The sequence below is a fragment of the Heliangelus exortis genome, chromosome 15, assembly GCF_036169615.1.
Source record: "Heliangelus exortis chromosome 15, bHelExo1.hap1, whole genome shotgun sequence".
NCBI lineage: Eukaryota > Metazoa > Chordata > Aves > Apodiformes > Trochilidae > Heliangelus > Heliangelus exortis.
The window spans coordinates 12897419-12917390 of record NC_092436.1 but is presented as its reverse complement, the minus strand read 5'-3'; the positions used below and the strand labels follow the sequence as shown (position 1 = coordinate 12917390).

Here is a 19972-nt window from a genome sequence, read left to right as displayed (position 1 = left end):
AATTTCAAACACAAATATCAAATATAGACATGTCCATGGTCAGCAGTGTTAACTTTCAAATTAGAATTTTAAAGTATCTCCAATTGGAACTGAACCACAAGGTTGATCTAGTCCAACTATTACTCCTTACAGGAATACCTAAAACTAAATCAAATTTAACTTGATGAACCTTAGAGCTTTGTTTACAAAGTGCTTTATAGTGACTGTGGGCAGTGGGTTGAATTTATCTACCATCAGATATTTTCGGAAGCTCTTTTTTTGAAAAACCATTTGGCTGTGGGCTCCATTTTCTACTTTTCTCAAAGTTTTTGTTTCTTTGTTTGTTTGTTTGTTTTCTCTGCCTGCAAAAAAAAAATGGTCAACTCAGTACATTACTGCAAAAATGAATGGGGAAATATTGCAAAGAACCCATAGGCAACTTGAGTGAGGTTAGACCCATAGCTGGAGGTATGTTGTCATTGGTGTGGCTTTTGTCAAGTCAAACATCTTTAGTGCCCAGATTTGAATAGCTGGCCATACCTTTTTATGCTTATTCCTTTGATAGGGCCATCTTTTGTGCCTTTCTTCTGTATCTAGCCTATGGCTATGCTTCTGAAGACGTTTTGAGTGATTAATTTGTGCAGTGCTTGAGATAAACACACTTTGGCAGTGTCCACCCGGTTCTGACCTGGCACTTACAAGCACTGTAGCATTTTTGCATCTTTTTGCAGGCCGGTATATACAAATTTTGGGGGATGTGTGATACTTTAGGGATTTGGTCCTTTTTGTGAGAAAAGTTGATTCACATCTCATGGAGTTTAAATTAGAGATTCTCTGAATTCTTTTAGTGTTTGTGCAACGGTATATTTTTATTGAGTCTCTTGGTAGTTAAAAGAAGAAAATCTCCTCCTATCCGTGATCAAGTATCAAAATGTTGTTAATAAACATTGTTAAACAGATTCCTGGATTAGAAAATGGTGACCACAACATCCTAAGGGAGAGGCTTGCATTCATTTAGAAATGCTTTAAACCACTTGGGGAGTTCTGCCTATATTAAAAGCAGGAAGCTGTGGGACACATGCTCCTTGCTTTTAGTGAGGATAAAGATGGTTACCCAGCTTGCTTCCTCACTGATGTGGCCCAGTTGTCCCAGAGGATGGCGAGTTCCTCTCCTTCACTGGGTGAATGTGTAATTAATACCTTCAGCAAGCCCTGTGCTGGCAGAACTGGTTTCAGAAGGCAATTCCAGTATCCAGAGCTCCAGCTTAATCTGCAGTATTTGACTTCACGATACCCAAGTATGTATTAGTTTTTATCATTTTTTTCAGCTTTTCCAAAGTCAGATGTGATTTGTTAAAGGAAATTAGAGCCTGTTTAGCTGATCTGTTTTGATTAGTAATTTAAACTGAAATCTCTTGATCTCTTTTCCAGTGAGTGGATATTTAGTAAAAAATTAGATTATAAACCTTTGTCCTTAACCTAGGTGACTATTACTGGTGTAGTCTTAGGGGTACTGAGAACTAGAAGTTCTTGTTTTCTGTTACTTTCCCTTTCATTATAGGCAAAAACCATAATAATGGAAGACTGCTGTTCTTTTTACCCAAGGTAGCACAGTTATTGTCTAGTTTTGTCCACCCATGCTTTGTATCCTGTGAATCCATTCTTTGGTGGGAATAAATTTCTCATTGAAGAAACTCAGCAGTGTTGTCTTGTTCACTAGGTACTACTGCTGCTCCTTGTGTGTTGTCCCAGTTCCCAGGATTACTGCTGACATTTCTTTAATTGCTCTCCTGATACTGGGACTAAAACTAGGTTACAGAACAAAGCTGCCCCATGCTGCTTCTCTCCAGAGTCTAAAGGTGCTCCTGAGTCGTGCAGCGCAGTGCGAACCCAAATGTTACCTGCCTGTAGCTAACAGAATCTGGTGAGCCTGTACAGGTTTGAATGATTTCTGCTAGAAAAGATTTGCAGCTTTTTTCCGTAGATGAAAGGATGAGCCTTGCAGGCAGAGTGCTTTTATATTGCAGGAAAACTAAGGTGCTTTTGCACCTAGTGTGATAAAACCTCATACATACATGGAACTATGATTCTTGAGACACCAGTTTTAGTTGCTAGCAAGTATCTAAGGATCTTAATTGAAACTGTGATTTATGAAATTTTACAATATAAATTTTACAATATAAATTTTACAATATAAATTTTACAATATAAATTTTACAATATAAATTTTACAATATAAATTTTACAATATAAATTTTACAATATAAATTTTACAATATAAATTTTACAATGTAAATTTTACAATACCAAAAATTGTTTGCCTTTGGGGATCATTCATAGTTGGTTTTATTTTGAAAGCTTTTCATAACCTCCAAAGGAAATGAGCTCTAGGTGATTAGTCTTTTGTCAGTACCTCTTTCTCCCCATGTAACTTTTGAGCCTGTTTGCCATGTTTATCTGCATCTTACAGAAATCCCAAAGACTTTAGGTATCGTGGAGCAGAAAGATTAAAGAAACCTTGAATTTGCTGCAGAACTAAACAAGGAATATGGGATGCAAGTGTTCAAGAAATAAGCTTTTAAAATTCTGCAGCTTGTAGAGCAGTTTGTAAATTTTACTGCCACTGCTGGTTTTACTGTTAGTGAAACTAAAGACAGCTTTTCTAAGTGTAACTTTATTCAGTTGGGTTATAACAACTATAAGGAAATTGGAAAACATCTGCTCTTAGGCCCATGGTTATCACCTTCTGTTTTCTGTTGCTCCTGTTCCCAATAGGGGATGATGAGCACTTATTCCAGGCTAACTAATTAAGGAGTGACAGCTGGTTGGAAATATTCATTCTACTTTTGCAAGAGCTGTGAGCAACTTCACAAGAATTTCTGGAAAAAAACAGGATGAATTGACAGTATTTAGAAGCTACACTTCCACTGTGAGAAGCTGCTAGGCTCTTGTGGTTGTGGGGGTGAAAAATCAATCCTCTTCTTGCAGAATCTTGAGATGAAGAGGGAAGTGGAGCATGAGGAATAAAATAAGGAAAATCTGAGAAAGCTGGGTCTTTTTAGCCTGGAGAAGAGGATGCTGAGGGGGGATCTCATCAATGCTTATCTATACCTACAGGGCTGGTGTCAGGAGGATGGGACCAGACTCTTCTCAGTGGTGTCCTGCAACAGGACAAGGGGCAGTGGGCACAAACTGGAACACAGGTGGTTCAGCCTAAACATAATGAAAAACTTCTTTACTGTGAAGGTAACAGAGCACTGGAACAGGCTGCACAGAGGAGCTGAGGGGTCTCCATCTCTGGAGACATTCAGAACCCATCTGGACATGTTCCTCTGCAATCTGTTCTAGCTGATCCTGATCTACAGAAGTCCTTTCCAACCCCACTCATTCTGTGATTGAGAACCTGCAAGTGCAGGCCAGTTGTGTTGCTGGGGCTCCATGGCCTTGGCAGAGTCACTCTGGAGAGCTCATCACTTTATCAGGTCTTGATGTTGTTTAGCAGCAGACCTGCAGAGGAACATCCACTTTAAAGCAGCTTGGGAAAACTTCGAGGCAGGTTTCTGTAGAGGATGTGTGGGGTAAACAAGGTAGAGGTTGAGAGAAGGGAGCAGCAGCATGATGAAGGGGAGAGTTGAGCTTGTAGATGCCTATCTTCCTTCTTGCATAAGAGCTGGAGGCCTTCCCCAGCAAGGAGAAGTGACACCAGCTGTCAGGAATTTTGAAGTTATTCTTTGGCCAAGTGCTGTGGATGTACAGGACAGATTAGAGTTGTCTAATTGCTTCTTCCAGACAACAGGACGGGATCCACTTGCTCATGTTTTACTCTTCAATTAAGAGACTCAGTGGTTTAGAGACACATCAGGCTCTTCAGTTAGTGTGTATACAACCTGCCCCCCTGCCCTTGGCCCCCATATTAAGTGCTGAAGACAGAAATAAAGTGAATTTGTGCTCCCTCTTGTGGCACTGTCCTGTGGGAGAGCATCTTTTGGTGCTGGTTATGAGCAGTGTCTAGTTTCCAGTGACTGGAATGGATTTTGAGACCATCAGTTTGAAAATGTGGAAGAGGTGATTTGCTTTTCCAGTGTTACAGTTTGATGTACATCCAGAGGCACTAATATATATATATATATATATATATACATATATACATATATATACACACACACACACACATAAAGCACACAAAACCTCTACTGCCATTGGCCATTTTTGGTTTACCCTCAAGCCATCTTCTGGGCTTGTATTTATGATTGTTAGTTGAGTCATAATCAACCAGTGTGGAGTTTTCCCATCACCCCATGGATGCAGTTTCCATAATGTAATCTTTTGTCTGCGTGTTGCATGTTTTTCCATGCCTACCTGCAAGGCAGAAAAGGGTTCAAGGTGAAGTTCAGACAAAGCACTGGAGTCAGGCAGGGGAGGAAGGCCTGGAGGGCTAATGCTGTTAATTTTTAAAATTTTCTGAGTTCAGTGCAGTACAACCCTTATGCAAAAAAGAGGAGGAGGTGAAGTGGTGAGTGCTTGTGAGGTGGAATCGCATTTTGAATGGAGGTTGGATACAGTTGTGAAGGGGTTAATCCCATAATCCATGGTGGCAAGAGTGATGGAATTGTGTGACTTATTCCATCATGTGTTTTACTTGAATGCATTGTTCCTCTTTCTGTTGAGACAGAGAGGAAGAAGGCTGAAATAAATACAGATGAGGTTTAAAGACATTCATTTTTTTCACAACAGCACCTCTGCCAGTGAGGCCATATCTCCTGGGCATAAATTACAGGGTTGGTGGAAAGCTAAATGAGCAGTGGTGGCCCAGTGGGGTACCAGTGAGTAGGTAGAAACGGAGGGTAATAGGGGTATAGGTAGCAGAAGGGAGCAGATAATTAAAAAACAAGAAGGGAAGTGAAAGATGTTGAAGAACTGAGGTAAGCTCTAAAAGACATTTGCAGCTGAACATTTGTAGAAGTTCTTGCATCTCATTCTGGAATAAAAGGGAAGGAAACAGTAGGGAAGAGGAGTTATGATGTGGGGAGAGCACTGTAATTAAGTTGGGGTGAAGAAAGTTAGTGACTGCCAAGGGTTATAGGACACAGACTGTGGCAGTGAGACAGAGACATTCTGCAGAGAACAGTCCCTCCTCCTTGTCATAAGCTAGAGCTGGAAAAACAATTCATGCTCTGTTGCATGTAAGTAGCATAGTGATTTTTTTTTTTTTTTAACTAGACATAGGCAATTTAACTTTGGCAGAAAGTGCTAGTTGATTGCTTTGACAGGTTTAATTACTTTGGCTTGAGTCGGATGAAAGTGAATTTATTTCCCAGTTAGAAAAGCGTTGAAAGGCTGCATGAAAACCTCTCAAAGGAAACTGAAGAGGGGTTGGGGAGTTATCTTTACCATAAATGGGATTGATAAACATGTCAGTTAAAAGGGGAATTTGTTTATAATAACCAGCTTTTGTGGCCAGAAATTTTTGATAATCCCATTCACTGGGAAAATTAATTTTATCTGTTCAATTGTTTTGCTTTTTCGTAATGCTTGTAGAATAAGGGGCTGCCATAGAGTAAAAATTGAAGTAAAAATTCTTTTATCTTTTCCTTAGAACACATCAGTAATGGAGGATCAGAATGAAGACGAGTCTCCAAAGAAAAATACCCTATGGCAGGTAAGACTAACACTGGTGTGGAAAGAGTTGCCATATTTTCATATGTACCTGTGTTTGAGAAACTTATCTTGTGTCTGCATAACCATCCTTATATGTAGTTGACTGTATCAACCTCAAATTAGCTCAGCCTGCAAGTGAAGGATGACACTGATGTGAAATACTTCAGAAATTACTTGATCTTCTCAGATTTTGTAGTTTATGCTGACCTTGAAAAGACAATTCTGCATTTAACGGGTGCTTGGGAATACTGTTCAACCTTCCTGAGCACGTGGCTGTCATTTGAAGGGAAAAATTCAATCCCTTCACATGGCAAGGAATTGCAACCAATTTGCTTTGAAGAAGTTTGGGAATATTGCAGAGAGCTGGCAGTTGTTCCCCAGCAGCCCTCTTGTCTCCTGAAGGGCTCAGAAGAGCCTGTCATCAATCTTTGGTTCTACTTAGTAATTACCAGTAAGTCCTGGGGTGTTCTTCTTTGTAGCATCAGTGTTTCTAGCTAAAGCTTTCAGAGTTTTAATGATGTTTTTATGTGTCTCTCCCAAACATTGACACCAGTTAAGACTAAACAAGCCCTCAACCTCCTGTAATTACCAGTTTTTGTTGATGGACAAGAAGTTCAACACTGACATGCGGGTCTTGAATTTTTGTGTTAATTGGACTATTAATACCCAACTTTGTCATGTCTCTAAATGTGTATTACTTTAACTGCTGGATCACGTATAAATCATTTGTGGAGGCAGACTGCATTATGCAGTAGAGGCAAACCGCAGTATCCAGCAGAAACCACTGGTTTGATCCAGAAAAGTTTGTTGTAGGAAAGAATTAAGTTCTTTGCTATTGAAATAGTAAGAGGTATAAGCAAATCACAGTGTTTCAGTGTGAGAAGTAACTGTAATTGTGAGCAAGGTTCATCATTTATCTGTGAAAGACAAAAGGTGTGTTAGCTTTAAAAATGTATTTTAAAATTTAAAATTTAATTCTGTTGATTATTTCGTTCAAACTTCACACATTTTCTCCCTCACAGGTGTTCTTATAAAGTTGTTCCTATTCTTGTTTATTTTTAAATACTGATGTTCCTTTTCTAAAAACAGATAAGTAATGGAACTTCATCTGTGATTGTCTCAAGAAAAAGACCATCAGAAGGAAACTACGAGAAGGAAAAAGACTTGTGTATTAAATATTTTGACCAGTGGTCTGAATCAGATCAAGTTGAATTTGTGGAACACCTTATTTCACGAATGTGTCACTATCAGCATGGACATATTAACTCTTATTTGAAGCCCATGTTACAACGGGACTTCATCACTGCATTACCAGGTAAATCAATACTTATTTTATAAGAGGTGTATTTATACTTTTTTGTTTTTTGGTTCAGTACTTTGGAGTGTATGCAAAATTTCCAGAACATTCTCCAGGTTTAGATTATTTCTTATCAAAAAAGTGATTCTTCCTAGTCAAATGAGTTGCAAGAGTATTGCTGAAGTCATTCATTTCTGTGATTAATTGAATTGGCCACTGGATGCCAGTGTTGTTCCAAGTAAAGGTGGTTGTGAGTAGCATATCCTGAAGAATAGATTATGTCTAAATTGGGGCTGAGCTGTTACAAAAGTTGTGTCTCTGCAAGCTCAGGTCTGAGTTCTTCTTTCATACAAATGCCATAGGTATAGAAGATACCAGAAAGGTGTTATCATTTGTGATGTCTTTGCATTTTAGTTTTGTTCTGAGTTTCCCAATCTTGACTAAAAATCTTTCTGCTTAGATGAGTGAATCTAATTTATCTGATCTTGTTTGATAACTAAAGAGCAAGAGCACTTCAGGTTTTTATGGTATAGTCCAGCTATGATTCCTTCAGTGGCTCATAACCTCTCCTGCTGCCCATCCATGGAAGCATGTGTCAGTACTTTGCATATGAAATCTTTAGGTTTCCATCTCCTGGTAAGTTACATGTATTTTTCCATTAATTTCTGGAAGGAATTGTATCCCTGGATATTTGCTGCTGGGGACAATGATGAATTTGATTCTTTGAAAGGTAAATGTGTGGACATTGTTTCCAGAGTGGAAAATGAGCATGAAATAAAGTGGTAAAAATATTCTGTGTGCCACTGGCAGTCTGATAGGAGAGATTCCCACCTGCGGTGACTGTGGAGTCTGTGGATGTTATCCCAGGAGCTATTCCAAGACATGACTGGTTTCTGGGACAGGCTGCATGTGGCTGGGCCTTTGTTCTCTCTGGAACTGCAACATTTTCACAACACCTGGAAGAATTCAACTTCTGGAGGTGATGGGGGGATTTTGTCTCACCTGTGGTTGAAACTAGTTTCTCACTAATTGGAGTGGAAGAGAGAGCTTGGGGTGATACAGATGCTTGTATGTGCTCTATTTTCTTAATAAACAGGCTTAAAATGTAAAAGTCAAGGAGTGCCCTTTCCCGCACACCTCCATTTCACAGAAGTTATTGTGTAGAAGATTTAGTTTGTGTGGCCAAACACAAAAATGTGCCTCTCACTTGGACTGGAGAGCTGTCTCCTTTAGGTTGTGTGGATGTTGCCTCCAGCTTGTTTTCAAAATACTGAATTTTTTTTTCTCTAGGGACAGTATCTGGCATTAAATAAATAAAAAAGAAATAGATAATCATGGTCATCATATTCAACTATGAGCTTCAGTTATAATTATATTATATTTGCTTTTATTTGATGCCCTGGGGTTGGTACCAGGATGATACACAGGATGATACACAGTTGTTTCCAATATATTAATTCCTAGGAAGTTTCTGGGAGCTGCATAAGCCAGCACTTATTCATGCCATGTTTGCATATATTAATAAATATTTATGTTTAAAACTTGTGTTGCTTTTGAAGAGGTAAATATTTGGAACTGTTCCCATGCTCAGCCTTTCCTAAAGGGTAATTTGTTTGAAGAATGTCTGTATACATTTACTCAAGAACTTGATCGGAGTCGATTGAAAACAGTCCTGCATTGGACTAAGATCACAATAAAAGATAAAAGTGTTATCTTTTAAAAGATAGTTACACTTATCTTAAAGAAGTAAAATTTCTTTGTTTTAAATGGGAATAGTTTTTGCTTGCTACTGTCTGATTTGGAAAAAAATTAATTGCATCTGTTGTCCCTTTGCTGAAAGTGGTAATTCTGGTTTGCATCTCTGTAAGTGATGGCAGAATGCTTAGTTCTTACAAGCTAGGCAGTAGTTGGGCTCTTTCCTTCAGTACCAATCACCATCCTGTGGTCTGCCCAGCTGTAGCTGTGTCAGCTTCTGCAGGTTCCAGTGGTCAAGTGGTTCAGCAGCCTGAACTCATCATTGTTATACATCTGCCAATCCTTTAGCATGTAAAAAACAACTCTGAAAAGAGTGGTCTACATGGGACAGCATAGTATCAAGAATAATTTATGTCAACTTTTTTACATTCAGTTCTTTTAATTATCTTTAAGTTGTTATTCCTTGCATGATCACCTCCAACGTGTGCCCTTTCCTTGAATGAATTACAACGTTGACCCTTTAGCATTACTTTGTCACCCTTGATTAGGAAAGAAGTTCCTTTCCTATCTGCTCTGTGTGTTAAAACTGTTAAAGAACCATATGCTGAGTCAGGCAATTAAAACCCTGCCAGACTTCTTTTGAAATTGGTTTCTAAAATAATAAAAGCCTGTACAGTTCCATGATCTAAACGACTGTTTCATATCTCATGTTAGTCAGTTTTGCAGAGCTGACATCCCACATTTGGGTCTCATTTTCAGACAAAGTGATATTTACACATTGAACTTTGAAATCCATGAAAATTTAAATTGTTTTAATTTATAGTTGAAATTCAACTAAGCCTTTGTCTGGTACCTATAATCTACAGCAGCTGTAATTTTTCATCATTTTTTATAAAACTGCAAAAGCTCTTGTAGAAGCATAAGAGTTGGGAGTAATGTTTTTGTAAGGTGCACCAATAAATGCTAGATGTATTTTGCAAAACAAAATTGGCAGCTTTTAGTACCTGTTTCAGAAACTGTTTATAAAACTGGTATCTTTTAATGTGAAATAGGTACATGCAGCTATTTCAGACCTTAATGTGACTCAAACTTAGTCCTGCATGATGTCTGAAATAATTGTGGTGTGTCTTATCTATCAGTGCTCCGGATGTGTTCCTACAATGTTAACTAGGGTAAATATTTTACTTGACTTTTTTTAAATGCAAGCAGTTTAAATCTGTGCACTTCTGCAAGCAGTAAAAATCTTAAGAGCAAACCTGGTGGCAAAGCATTTGTGTTTGTGTTCAGTTTGCAATTTTGAGTGCTTATGCAGTCATAGGAGACAAGGTTTCTGTATTTTAACATCAGAAAACACTTGAATTTCTGACTTTTTTAAAACCTGGTTAGAACTGCAACCAGGGTTATACAGAACAGCGAAAATTATGCATATTAATAAAGAAGGCTTTTTTACATATTGATAAAGAGCCCAGTAATTTGCATATGATCCTTAAAACTCAATGAAATATTGGCTTCCTAATGAGCAGGCTGCATGTGTTCCAAGTGCTGAGTCCCAGACTGATCTCCATCCCTGTAGATGTTACTGTTGTCCTGGAGATGTGGTAACTGATTACAGTTTGCATTTGTTTAGTTTAATTAAACATTAATGAGCATTTGGCACTGGGATTGCACTGCACTCAAGAGTCTGAAAAGCCTTAGGGTTAGTGAAGTGAATAAAACCAAGCTGAGCACTTGTCAGTGGGGTTTTGTCTCTCCATATGTAATGATAGTTCCAGCCAGAAATGGCAGCTGACCTCTGGAGGGAAGGCTGAGCTTTTTGGTGGTGGTACCCTGGCCATTTGGGTTGTGTTTCCAGACTTGAGGCATGAGAGGTGGCTTTGGATCCAGATTTTGGCAGCTGTTTTACAGAGGGTCTTCACTGCACTTTCAAATGCAGTTGTGTGAAAGACTGAACAATTGCAAGATGGTCCTGCTTTGTTGTGTATCATTTTTCTTAAATTCTGTACACCTGCATTTAATCTGAAGAACTATCTTTTCGAACAAAGTATTTCCCAAGAAAAAGAAAACTAAAACAAATTGGACTTAAGTTGATGAGTACACACATTCTATGACTTGGACATCACTCTCATTTTCTAAACAGGAAGTCATAAAACCACAGGCTTCAACACTCCTGTTTGCCTCGTGCTAAAAGGTGTTAGGATAGAAAGCAAGCCCTGGGGTGTGCTATATACCATCTTGACTGTGATCCAAATACTTTTTAATAGTCTCAATGTAGTAATCTAAATCAAGTTTCTCTGAAACTACTTGCCTGGCAATTACATTCGTACTCTGCACAAAGAATTTAAGATGCAACATGCAGATTTCTACCGGTGGAATATTCTGTATGCTGTGTATCAAACTCCTGAGGTGTTTGTACTTGGTTTAAAACAACTTGCCTGCTACCAAAAAAAAGCAAGTGATGAAGTAGTCCTAACTCTGAAAGACATTTCAAGCTCCTCTTTCAAGCTGACCTGTTCAGTGGCTTCTGAAAGATCAGGTACATTAGAGTAGGGGTAAATACCAAAACCTGCAGGAACAAAACCCCTCAGAACCATACAGCTGTTGAGTTCTAAGGGTGCTTTGCAGTGTAAAAAGCTTTGCAGTGTAAAGAGCTTTGCAGTGTAAAAAGCTTTGCCGTGTAGCTTTTTTAATAGAAAGTACCTCTTTTTGGGGGGGAGGACAATTACTAGTTTGTTGTCAGGAAATGGCAGTAACAGACAAACATTCAAAAAATTCTTTTGTGGATGAACATTTGAACATAATCTATTTGTCTGTCGCTTTCCTCCTTGGCAGTTCATTTTACCCCTGCCATGTTCATAATCTTTACATTTCAAAAATTTCTCAGAGCCACAAGCAAGTTGTTAGAAACATACTCAATTGCCATCATGGCTCCTTTGTCCTGTAACCTTTCTTTAAGATCGAAGTAAGTGCAGAGTTGTGGTTTGCTTAAATGCTTTTAATCAAGTAAAGTTTTCCCCTTCTAAGAACATTAGTTTATGTGTGTGATGGTTGTTTTGCTGAGTGAATGTGAATTATGCTAAATTATACTTCTCAACTTTGGAATGAGAAAAGCATCCAATAGCTTGTCAATATCTGTTTAGCACAGATCCTGCCATCCCATCTTTATGACCACTAGAGAGAAATTTTGATGTTTTGACCAAAATGTGCTCGCAAGGGGACAGCCTTTGGCCCTGCAGCCTGTTTATTTGGTGAACTTTTCATTATTTATTTGCTCAATCAACCTCACAGGTGTATGAGTAAATAATGTTACACCTTAAAAGTGCAGACACTGAAAAATTTGTCTGCCACCAGCCTATCTTGTGCTGCTGGCCTTTTTGGAACCCAAATACAGCTGGAGAGTGTTTTTCTGCTAAGCAAGAGGAATTAAGGTAATCTGAAAAGGTTAGTTTGATGTGTGCCTCTGCTCCTCTGCCATGCCACTACTGATTAAAAATGCTTTTCATGTAGAACAGACAGGACAGCATCCTTCTATCCCTGGGAGAACTGTAAGGCAAGCATCAGTGCTCTTGGCATTGTGCCACATTTTTTAGAAATACTGTTGGCTCAGAGCATCTACATTTTCTAATAGTTTCTAGGTCTGCTAGTTTAACTGTAAATTATTTTCATGTTTACTCTTCATACCTCCTTGCTACTTCCAAATGTTGCAATCGTTCATTTTTATATTGCTTGAAACATAGTAGCCTGATACTGGTTGAACTGAATTACCATTTCTCTCCTTTCTTAGCACTACAGTCTCTTTTATTACTCATTAATTTGACTAAATATCCCCGTGTGAGGTGAATATTAATATACCTTTAGCCCTGAACTATAGTCCATGTGGTGGGAGAACAGTGAACATGCTGACCTAGTAGTACTCTGGAGAGGGAGAGGAGGGGGATCTGAGCTCAGATGCTGTATAATGGCTGTTGAAAGGAGAATGGGGAAGCAAAAAGAGAGCCTTAAACACCTTCTAGAGAGGAAACTTGGTGTGCTCCTCTACTAATACCGAGTTTGCAGTGCCCTGTTTGTCACACCTGCAACCTTCAAAGTCAGAGGAGTGCCTACTTAGCAGACCCATTTGTTTTCTTTTTTTTTATCTAGCTGTGTCCTCCACTTTGCACAATGAATTAGTTTGCCTTCTTGATAGCCAAGGATTCATGGTATTAAACTGACTCTTGAAAATGACCTTTTATTTTCCAGGAAAACCTTGAGAACTGCTTCAGATCACATAACATGGCAGTAATATAAATATATCCTGAGAACACAGTATTTAGAATCTCAAAATTATCATTCACTAGAAAGATCAGAATGCAGCAATCCAAGCAGACCCTTTTATGATGTATTTTAGTGCCCTCGTGTGTTCTTCAAACCTGATGTAAGAGTTGGTGCAGCTCAAAGCTGCTCTGAGAGTTAATACTCTTAGGAGAGGGTTTAGATTTGAGACCCACCCATTATTTGGACCTCCTTTTGTTTATTTGAATCTATTATGATTGGTGTTGAAAAATCTGTATAAACTCAGTTTACATTTTAGGAGCTTTCACCATTCGTGACAGCCTTTTTATGGTTCTGTAAATTAAGTAGAAGAAATGGACACATGCTCTTCATCTACATGTGTTTTCTCCTATTGCTGCTTGTTTTATGAAGGCTATACTAATTGAGCATGCAGTGGAAGACTCTAAGAATTCAATTTCTTAATTCTTTAAAAGCAACAGTACTTTGATTATTTTTTTTTTTCACCCAGGATGATTTGAAGCTTAAAGTGGGCTGTCATGAGATAAAGTGGAAAATTAAAAAGGTTGTCATCTCCCAGTCTGAAAGATTTATTTCATGCTTGGCCAACTGGCATATGCTATTCACAACAATGGAGTTATTCCAGATTTCTGATTTAGTTTTTGGGAGGGCAAAATTGCTTCTTTGAAATAAATACCAGACTTACCAATGTTTTTTTTGTGAGACCAGTGATGCTGAGGTTGGAACAGGAACAAGAAGAGATTGGTTGCAATTTTAAATTTAGTGCAAGTATGTTTTCTAATGTGTTGGTACCCTTCCCCAACACTATCATGTTTTTTAATCTAACACTCTTAGCAGAAGAGCAGGTCTAGGCAAAGACCATGAGCAAAAGCATGCAGTGTTCCAACTTGTTAGATCTGTGGTGGCAGCTTACTCGATTAATCATCTTTATTCATGTGCTTATTCTTTCTGTCTGCTTCAGCTGAAGTACCTAGTGGTTTTGGATAAGTATTAACTGGTATTTATGAAATAATAAATCCCAGGACATCGCCTTACCCAGACCTGGATCAATGGGCAGGACTTCAGTTCTGGTATATTGAACTTCTGATGGCAAGTTGAGTGCATTGAGTACATCAATAGTCACACTACCCTGATATAAAAGGATCACAGGGGTTAATAAGCTGCTTCTGGCAGCTAGGATTTTCATAAGGAAAGTCAGTGATTCCCCAGCCCACTAAAAATTTTTGCTCGATGACCAACACACCTCACCCTGCAGGTGCAAGGAGAACATCAGTCACATAGGTGGATGTTGTTTCTGGGCTGTCTTGGTACCACCAGAGGGCTTTCATATGGAATAATGTTGTTTTAATGGGGAATTTGCTTGTGCTGTGCTTGTAGTTACATTGGAAAATCTTTGTGCAGCTAAATTACATTTACTTTGCACTGGAATTCACAGTGCAGGAGGTGAACTGTCACCTCTCATTATTTGAGAGGTACTTGACTCGTGCTGATCATAAGGGTTCTTTGCTGATTCTCATACTAGAAACAATTGCCTCCTTTGGCCCCCCAAAAAATGTGGTGCTGAATGTTACAGCCTGGTTTATTCCAACTTGAAGTTGTTTCAGAAAACATGTCCCTCTTGATTTTTTTTTTCTGTAGCTGAAGAGAGGCTTCAGAACCCCCAGCTTCTGGTCAAAGTAGTTCAGTAGTTAATTTCTCTAAGTATGGAGCCTAGTGACAACAGGCTGCAGGGCATGGTGGCTCTGGTGCCGCTAGAGGCCAGGACAAAATTCAGGAGAGGCCTTGGCACTCATTATAGTAAGAGCTTAAATAGGAAAGATGTCCTTGCAAGAAAGTTTTTGCAGCATCTTTGCTTATGTTTCTACTGGATATGTGTGCATTTGTTCCTGTGGAGTCCTGTCTTCCGATGAGTTGAATTATCGATTGTTATATGTAAGGGGATAGTAAAAGAATCAATATTTTAGTTTTTTTCTTACTGCTGCTTAGTAAAACATCTGCTTGACAATGATACTCTGTTTGTATCAGGTAGCCCTGTGCATTATATGCTCATAGACTGTGCCCAGAAGCAGCAGGATGCTTTCTGCTGCTTACATACTGTGCAGAGCTTTGGTTTGTGCTCACTCTGTGGAAATCGGACAGTCCAGGAGGCAGAAAAGGAGTAAAGAGTTGCAGATATTTTGTTGTAACTGTTTGGGCTAACTGGTAGCTAGTGCTTCTTGCTATGATCATTTAATTATCATTTTGCTTCAGTGCCTTAAAGCTGTGTTAGCTTTCTCTAAATGTGTTGCAAAGCTTGTTTAGTAGTTTATTGTGAAGCAATTGACATTTTAATTGCCTTTATTTCTTTGTAGAGCAAGGCTTAGATCACATAGCAGAAAACATCCTTTCCTATCTTGATGCCAGATCACTCTGTGCAGCAGAGCTGGTATGTAAGGAATGGCAGAGAGTCATCTCTGAGGGAATGCTATGGAAAAAATTGATTGAAAGAATGGTACGCACAGATCCACTATGGAAGGGACTTTCAGAAAGAAGGGGTTGGTAAGTACCTTGACAATCACTAAATTCACTTTTTACAGCATGCTTCTTCACACATTTCCCTAATCATGAGCTCTGCCAAAAAGTAAGTTTATAGTAAATGGGTCTCACTGAGATCTTATCTCTGCCATGGACTATTGGGTGTCTGGTACTACAGTGAAAGCTCTCAGCTCCCCCAACAGCTTTGGCTTTGTCCCCTGTCCCTGTGACCACCAATCTCTGTTAACACTTGCTTTCCTTAGGGTAGCTCAGGTAGCTCAGTCTTCAAATGTGTAATTGTTTTTTTGCAGAGAGAATGAACAGTTAGAATCTTTTGAAATGATTTTTTTTTTTTTTTTTTTTTTTAGTGAATTACTTACAATAAAAGCTTTTCTTGTGAAAATTCAAAATAGCTGATTGGGCTGTAGAAGCCTCTCTCAAAGAGCTCACCACTGATGTTCGTGACAGTGAAGTTATTCTGTTCTTTCCATGATCTGAAGTGATGAGGTGTTCTGCTCTGGAAACCTGCTTTTCTGTGCTCCCTAGTGGTGTGCCTAAGAAAATGCAAAGCATGTTTTAAAGAGCAAGAGGAAGAAGACACACTGCTGGCTAAAAAACCCTTAGGAAGTAATGAATCCTGACTTGAAAAACCATAAGGAAAACACCTGTTGTCTTTTTAGTCTTGGACACTTTAAATACAGCTGTCAAATTGTAATGTCACAAGGGGTTGTAGCAGCAATGCTAAAAATACTTACAAGTGTTCTGTGAGAGTGTGTCATAAGGTTTTGTTCCTCGCAGATTTTTAATTCCTTTAAAGTTTGGATTCTTTGTGGTAATTTGAAAAATATGTCTCTGGTTCTTTCTAGGGATCAGTACCTGTTTAAAAACAGACCAACAGATGGCCCCCCAAATTCATTTTACAGGTCCTTATACCCAAAAATAATACAGGATATAGAGGTAGGTGTGTGTTCTGATATGTAATGTCTGCAGAAGAAATAATGTTGCATGTTGTTAGAGTTTCAAAGATGGTGAATGTTGGAGCAATCAAGTGTGTCATGTGTATCACAACTTGTTTGTGAGCTCTGCCTCTTAGACAATATAAAAAATAGCTTCAGCAACTTCCTGCTACAGTACGTGCATTACCATGATCCTTCTAAGTGTTAAAACAATCTTTTTTGCCTTTGAAGATTTTTGGAACTTCTGGGACGATGGTTTTAATAAAATAGCTGTTTTACTACTCCAAGATAATTCCACATATTGCTGTATGTTCTGATGTATTGGTGATGCTCACTTGGAAAGTGATCTTAAGGTTAATGCCTTTAACACTGATCTTTTAAAATGTTGCTCATTTAGTAACTGATTGCTTCTAAAGCAGTCACTGTTGCAAATACAGCTTTCTTCAGGGGATGGAAATCTTTTTCCAGTGGTTTGATGACAACAATCAGTCCTGCAGTGATAAACACAATAGAGGTGTTGCTGGTAAAAAGACTGTAGCAATGTTTATTCTTTTCTTTGATATAAAATATTACTTATCTTGTTCAAGAGTTAAAAAGCTGGACTTGCTCAGTTCTTTTGAAATGTTTCTGATAAATCAGGATCATCTTGGTATTCTACCCACCAACAGAAAATCTTGCTCATTTTGCTGTGTACCCACCACAAAACCCTCTAAGTTACACCACAGCTGCAATGTATTTATTTTAACTGTGTGATAGATGTGAAATTCATTAGTGGGGAAACACGTGTTTTGATGTTTAAGGCAGATGTGAACTAATCATCCTGCTATGGCAAATGTGAATTTGTGTTGCTTGGCACTCAGTGAACAAAATTATTCAGAACTCTTCACCTGTCTGTAAAATGTGTCTGCTGGAAAACCATCCAATTTTCAAATATCTTTTATAAACCTTGCTACACAATTTATAAACATTTAAAGATAAAGAACAAAGCATGAGGCATAGCCTAGACAAAATAAGCTCAAACCTGGTATTTCCTTGTGAACTGAATGATACACTTGACATTATTTGAAGGGAGATGTCTACTCTCTGTAAGGGATGACAGAATGATATTGTGGTGATGAGAAACCCATGGGATTAAGGACAACTCTTAATGCCATATTTTCTTGCTTTCTGTAAAATTTTAGCACTGTTCAGTCATGAAAACTGGTGAAAAGCAGTGTGAAAAGATGACCCTTGTGATGATGTAGAACATTGCAAGAGTTCAGATTTTAAAGTTCAGATTTTTAATGTTAACTCTTCTCAAACTAATTTATTTAGGTATAAGTGGAACAGTTTCACAGAAGTAATTATTGTTAGAGATGGGAGTATTCCTTAGAGGTGTTCTGAGGCTGTTCAGCCTTTGGACTGCCACAATCTGTTATTTCACATTTTTATTCTGTAGACATGATAGTACAGTGCACAGAAACAAAGTTCCTGAATTAGTATGAAATAATCAGGCAAGTGCTAAAACTCTCAGTCTTTGCTTGTTGCTAATACATTAAATGTAAAAATTTTCAGTCTCTAAATACCTGGGAGTGGGGAACAAGTATGCTACTGAAAAGATGGTACTGAACATGTTTCTTGAAAAACTAAATTTCACTAGGGCAACAGTAAATATATTAAACCCTCAAATTAAGAGACATTTTCACTGTGCTGCCTGAAAAGTGTATTGAAAAAGTGCCTGAAGTGTGCTGCCTGTGTATCCAGTGTGCATAAAAAAAAAATACATCAGTGTTTTGAAGTCAGGAGGCACAGCTTTCTAATACTCTTTTGACCCCTAACTTTATTTCAGAGATTCAGCTCAATTTTTTATTTTTTCATTATATAATTATGAGGTGGATGAGGTGATAAATGTAGAACAGGCAGAGTAAGGGGTTATCTTGTGTCAAGCTCAGAGGTGGGGCTGTCAGAGTGGGGCCTGCTGTGTGTAAAACAGGCAGGTCACTACAGCTTCAAAATAGCGATGTGAGTAATGAGAATGGGAAAAGGGTTGTCTTCTCTGGGGTGTGTAAAGAGTAAAACTGGAAGCTGTTGCCATAGTTTCTGCCCATTCCAAACTGCCTGGAAATCAGGTTACTCTTACACTGCAGTGTCTATCCTTAAGGATGCTAAATATTACTGGGGCATGTGGGAAGCTCCTGTGTGTCTTGGACTCAGAGGGATGCAAGAATAGAGAAGGAGAATTAGGCTTCTCTTTGCTCAAATTCAAGAAACAAATGTGTGTCTGCTCTTCTGGAGTGGTGAAGTCTTTCTTGGGAAAGCAGTGGCTACTTCCAGCATCACTGCTCAGTTCACACAGGTGGCACGCTTCCCACTTCCTATTCTTTGAAAGTGCTGCAGGGAGAAGGCAGAAGGATGGGGGGATTGGTGCCATGTCAAATTTTACCCTGTTCATATATTTCCCTTAGGCTTTCTGAAATAGCACTGTTTTCCAGGTGTCCAACCTGGAGTGGGGTTAGTGTTCCTGCTAATAGTCTTCCACTTACAAAAGTTTACTGTAATTTTTCTAATAAATCACCCTTTAAAGCACTTCTCACAAATTGCTTCCCTTAAAGAACTGTCAAAAGAAGCTTTTAACACAGTTTAAAAATGTAGATGGTGAGTAACAGTAGCAACAAAACTTAGCTGTAAGATTAGGAGTACTTACTAACTGTTTCCTCCCCTTATTCTGTTTTTAAGCCTGAAGCCATGCTCTTAGTTTTCTGCTTTTCCTGTTCCTTCATTTTTCAAAGCAATGTGCTGAAGCTTTTGTATCTCTGTATCATCTTTTGTATCTCTGAATACCAAAATGTTTTTTCTTCAAATATTTGTCTGGACCTTAACTAAGATCTTCCTGTTTCTGTCAGAGAGTCAGAGTTCAGGGAGCTAGTGATGAGCCAAAGGCTACCATATTAGCATTTATAGAATTATAGAAGTTTTTTTTACAAGACATTTATCTTGTATCCAAAGGGCTTTTTTTTTTTTTTTTTTTTTTTTTTTTTTTAATACAGTAAAATATATTAAATGGAGCACAGAAATCTTGTCACTGGGTATTCTACCTGTGGAGCACGAAGATTAACCAAATTCTGCTGGACTGTTTGTAATGATAGGAGTTATTGATTGTTTTTCTGCAGTTGGTACTAAACTGAGTTGTGGGCAAAGATTAATTCAAAGGAGAATGCACTCCTTCCTTTGGACTGACTGGCAGAATTTGAAAAGTAATCTAAACCCTGAATTAACAACTGAAAGGGAAAATGAGGAATGATAAACAGGAAATTTGAATTCTTTCTCTAGGGCTGTATTTGGATTTTGGGTCAAAAGGCCATGCAGCCACAGTGTTGTGAGCTGCAAGGTAATACAGACAAAGGGAGGTTCCTCTGTCTCTGTGAAAATTTGTGAGTGCCAGTATCTGTTTATTTCAAGCCAAGCACTTTTTAGGAACAAAATGTCACTTCTGAAATCATTGGATTTGAAAATCATAGGACATTTAGAGACCTGAAACTAAATGCTTGGAAAGAGGTAATTACAGTCCACCATTAAGCCAAATATTTAATTAGGTTCCATTTCACAA

General features: G+C 38.4%; 1 protein-coding gene across 4 annotated transcripts in view; it reads left to right on the top strand.

Moving 5' to 3' along the window:
- FBXW11 (F-box and WD repeat domain containing 11) overlaps positions 1-19972 on the top strand; it is a 74178-nt gene that overhangs the window by 31217 nt on the left and 22989 nt on the right. For all 4 annotated transcript variants that reach the window (XM_071758354.1, XM_071758353.1, XM_071758352.1 and 1 more), the window contains 4 exons: positions 5576-5638; positions 6727-6952; positions 15268-15454; positions 16297-16387. In XM_071758354.1, the coding sequence (XP_071614455.1) occupies positions 5588-5638; positions 6727-6952; positions 15268-15454; positions 16297-16387 (555 nt within the window). In that variant the 5' untranslated portion in view covers positions 5576-5587. The remainder of the gene's footprint in view (positions 1-5575; positions 5639-6726; positions 6953-15267; positions 15455-16296; positions 16388-19972) is intronic.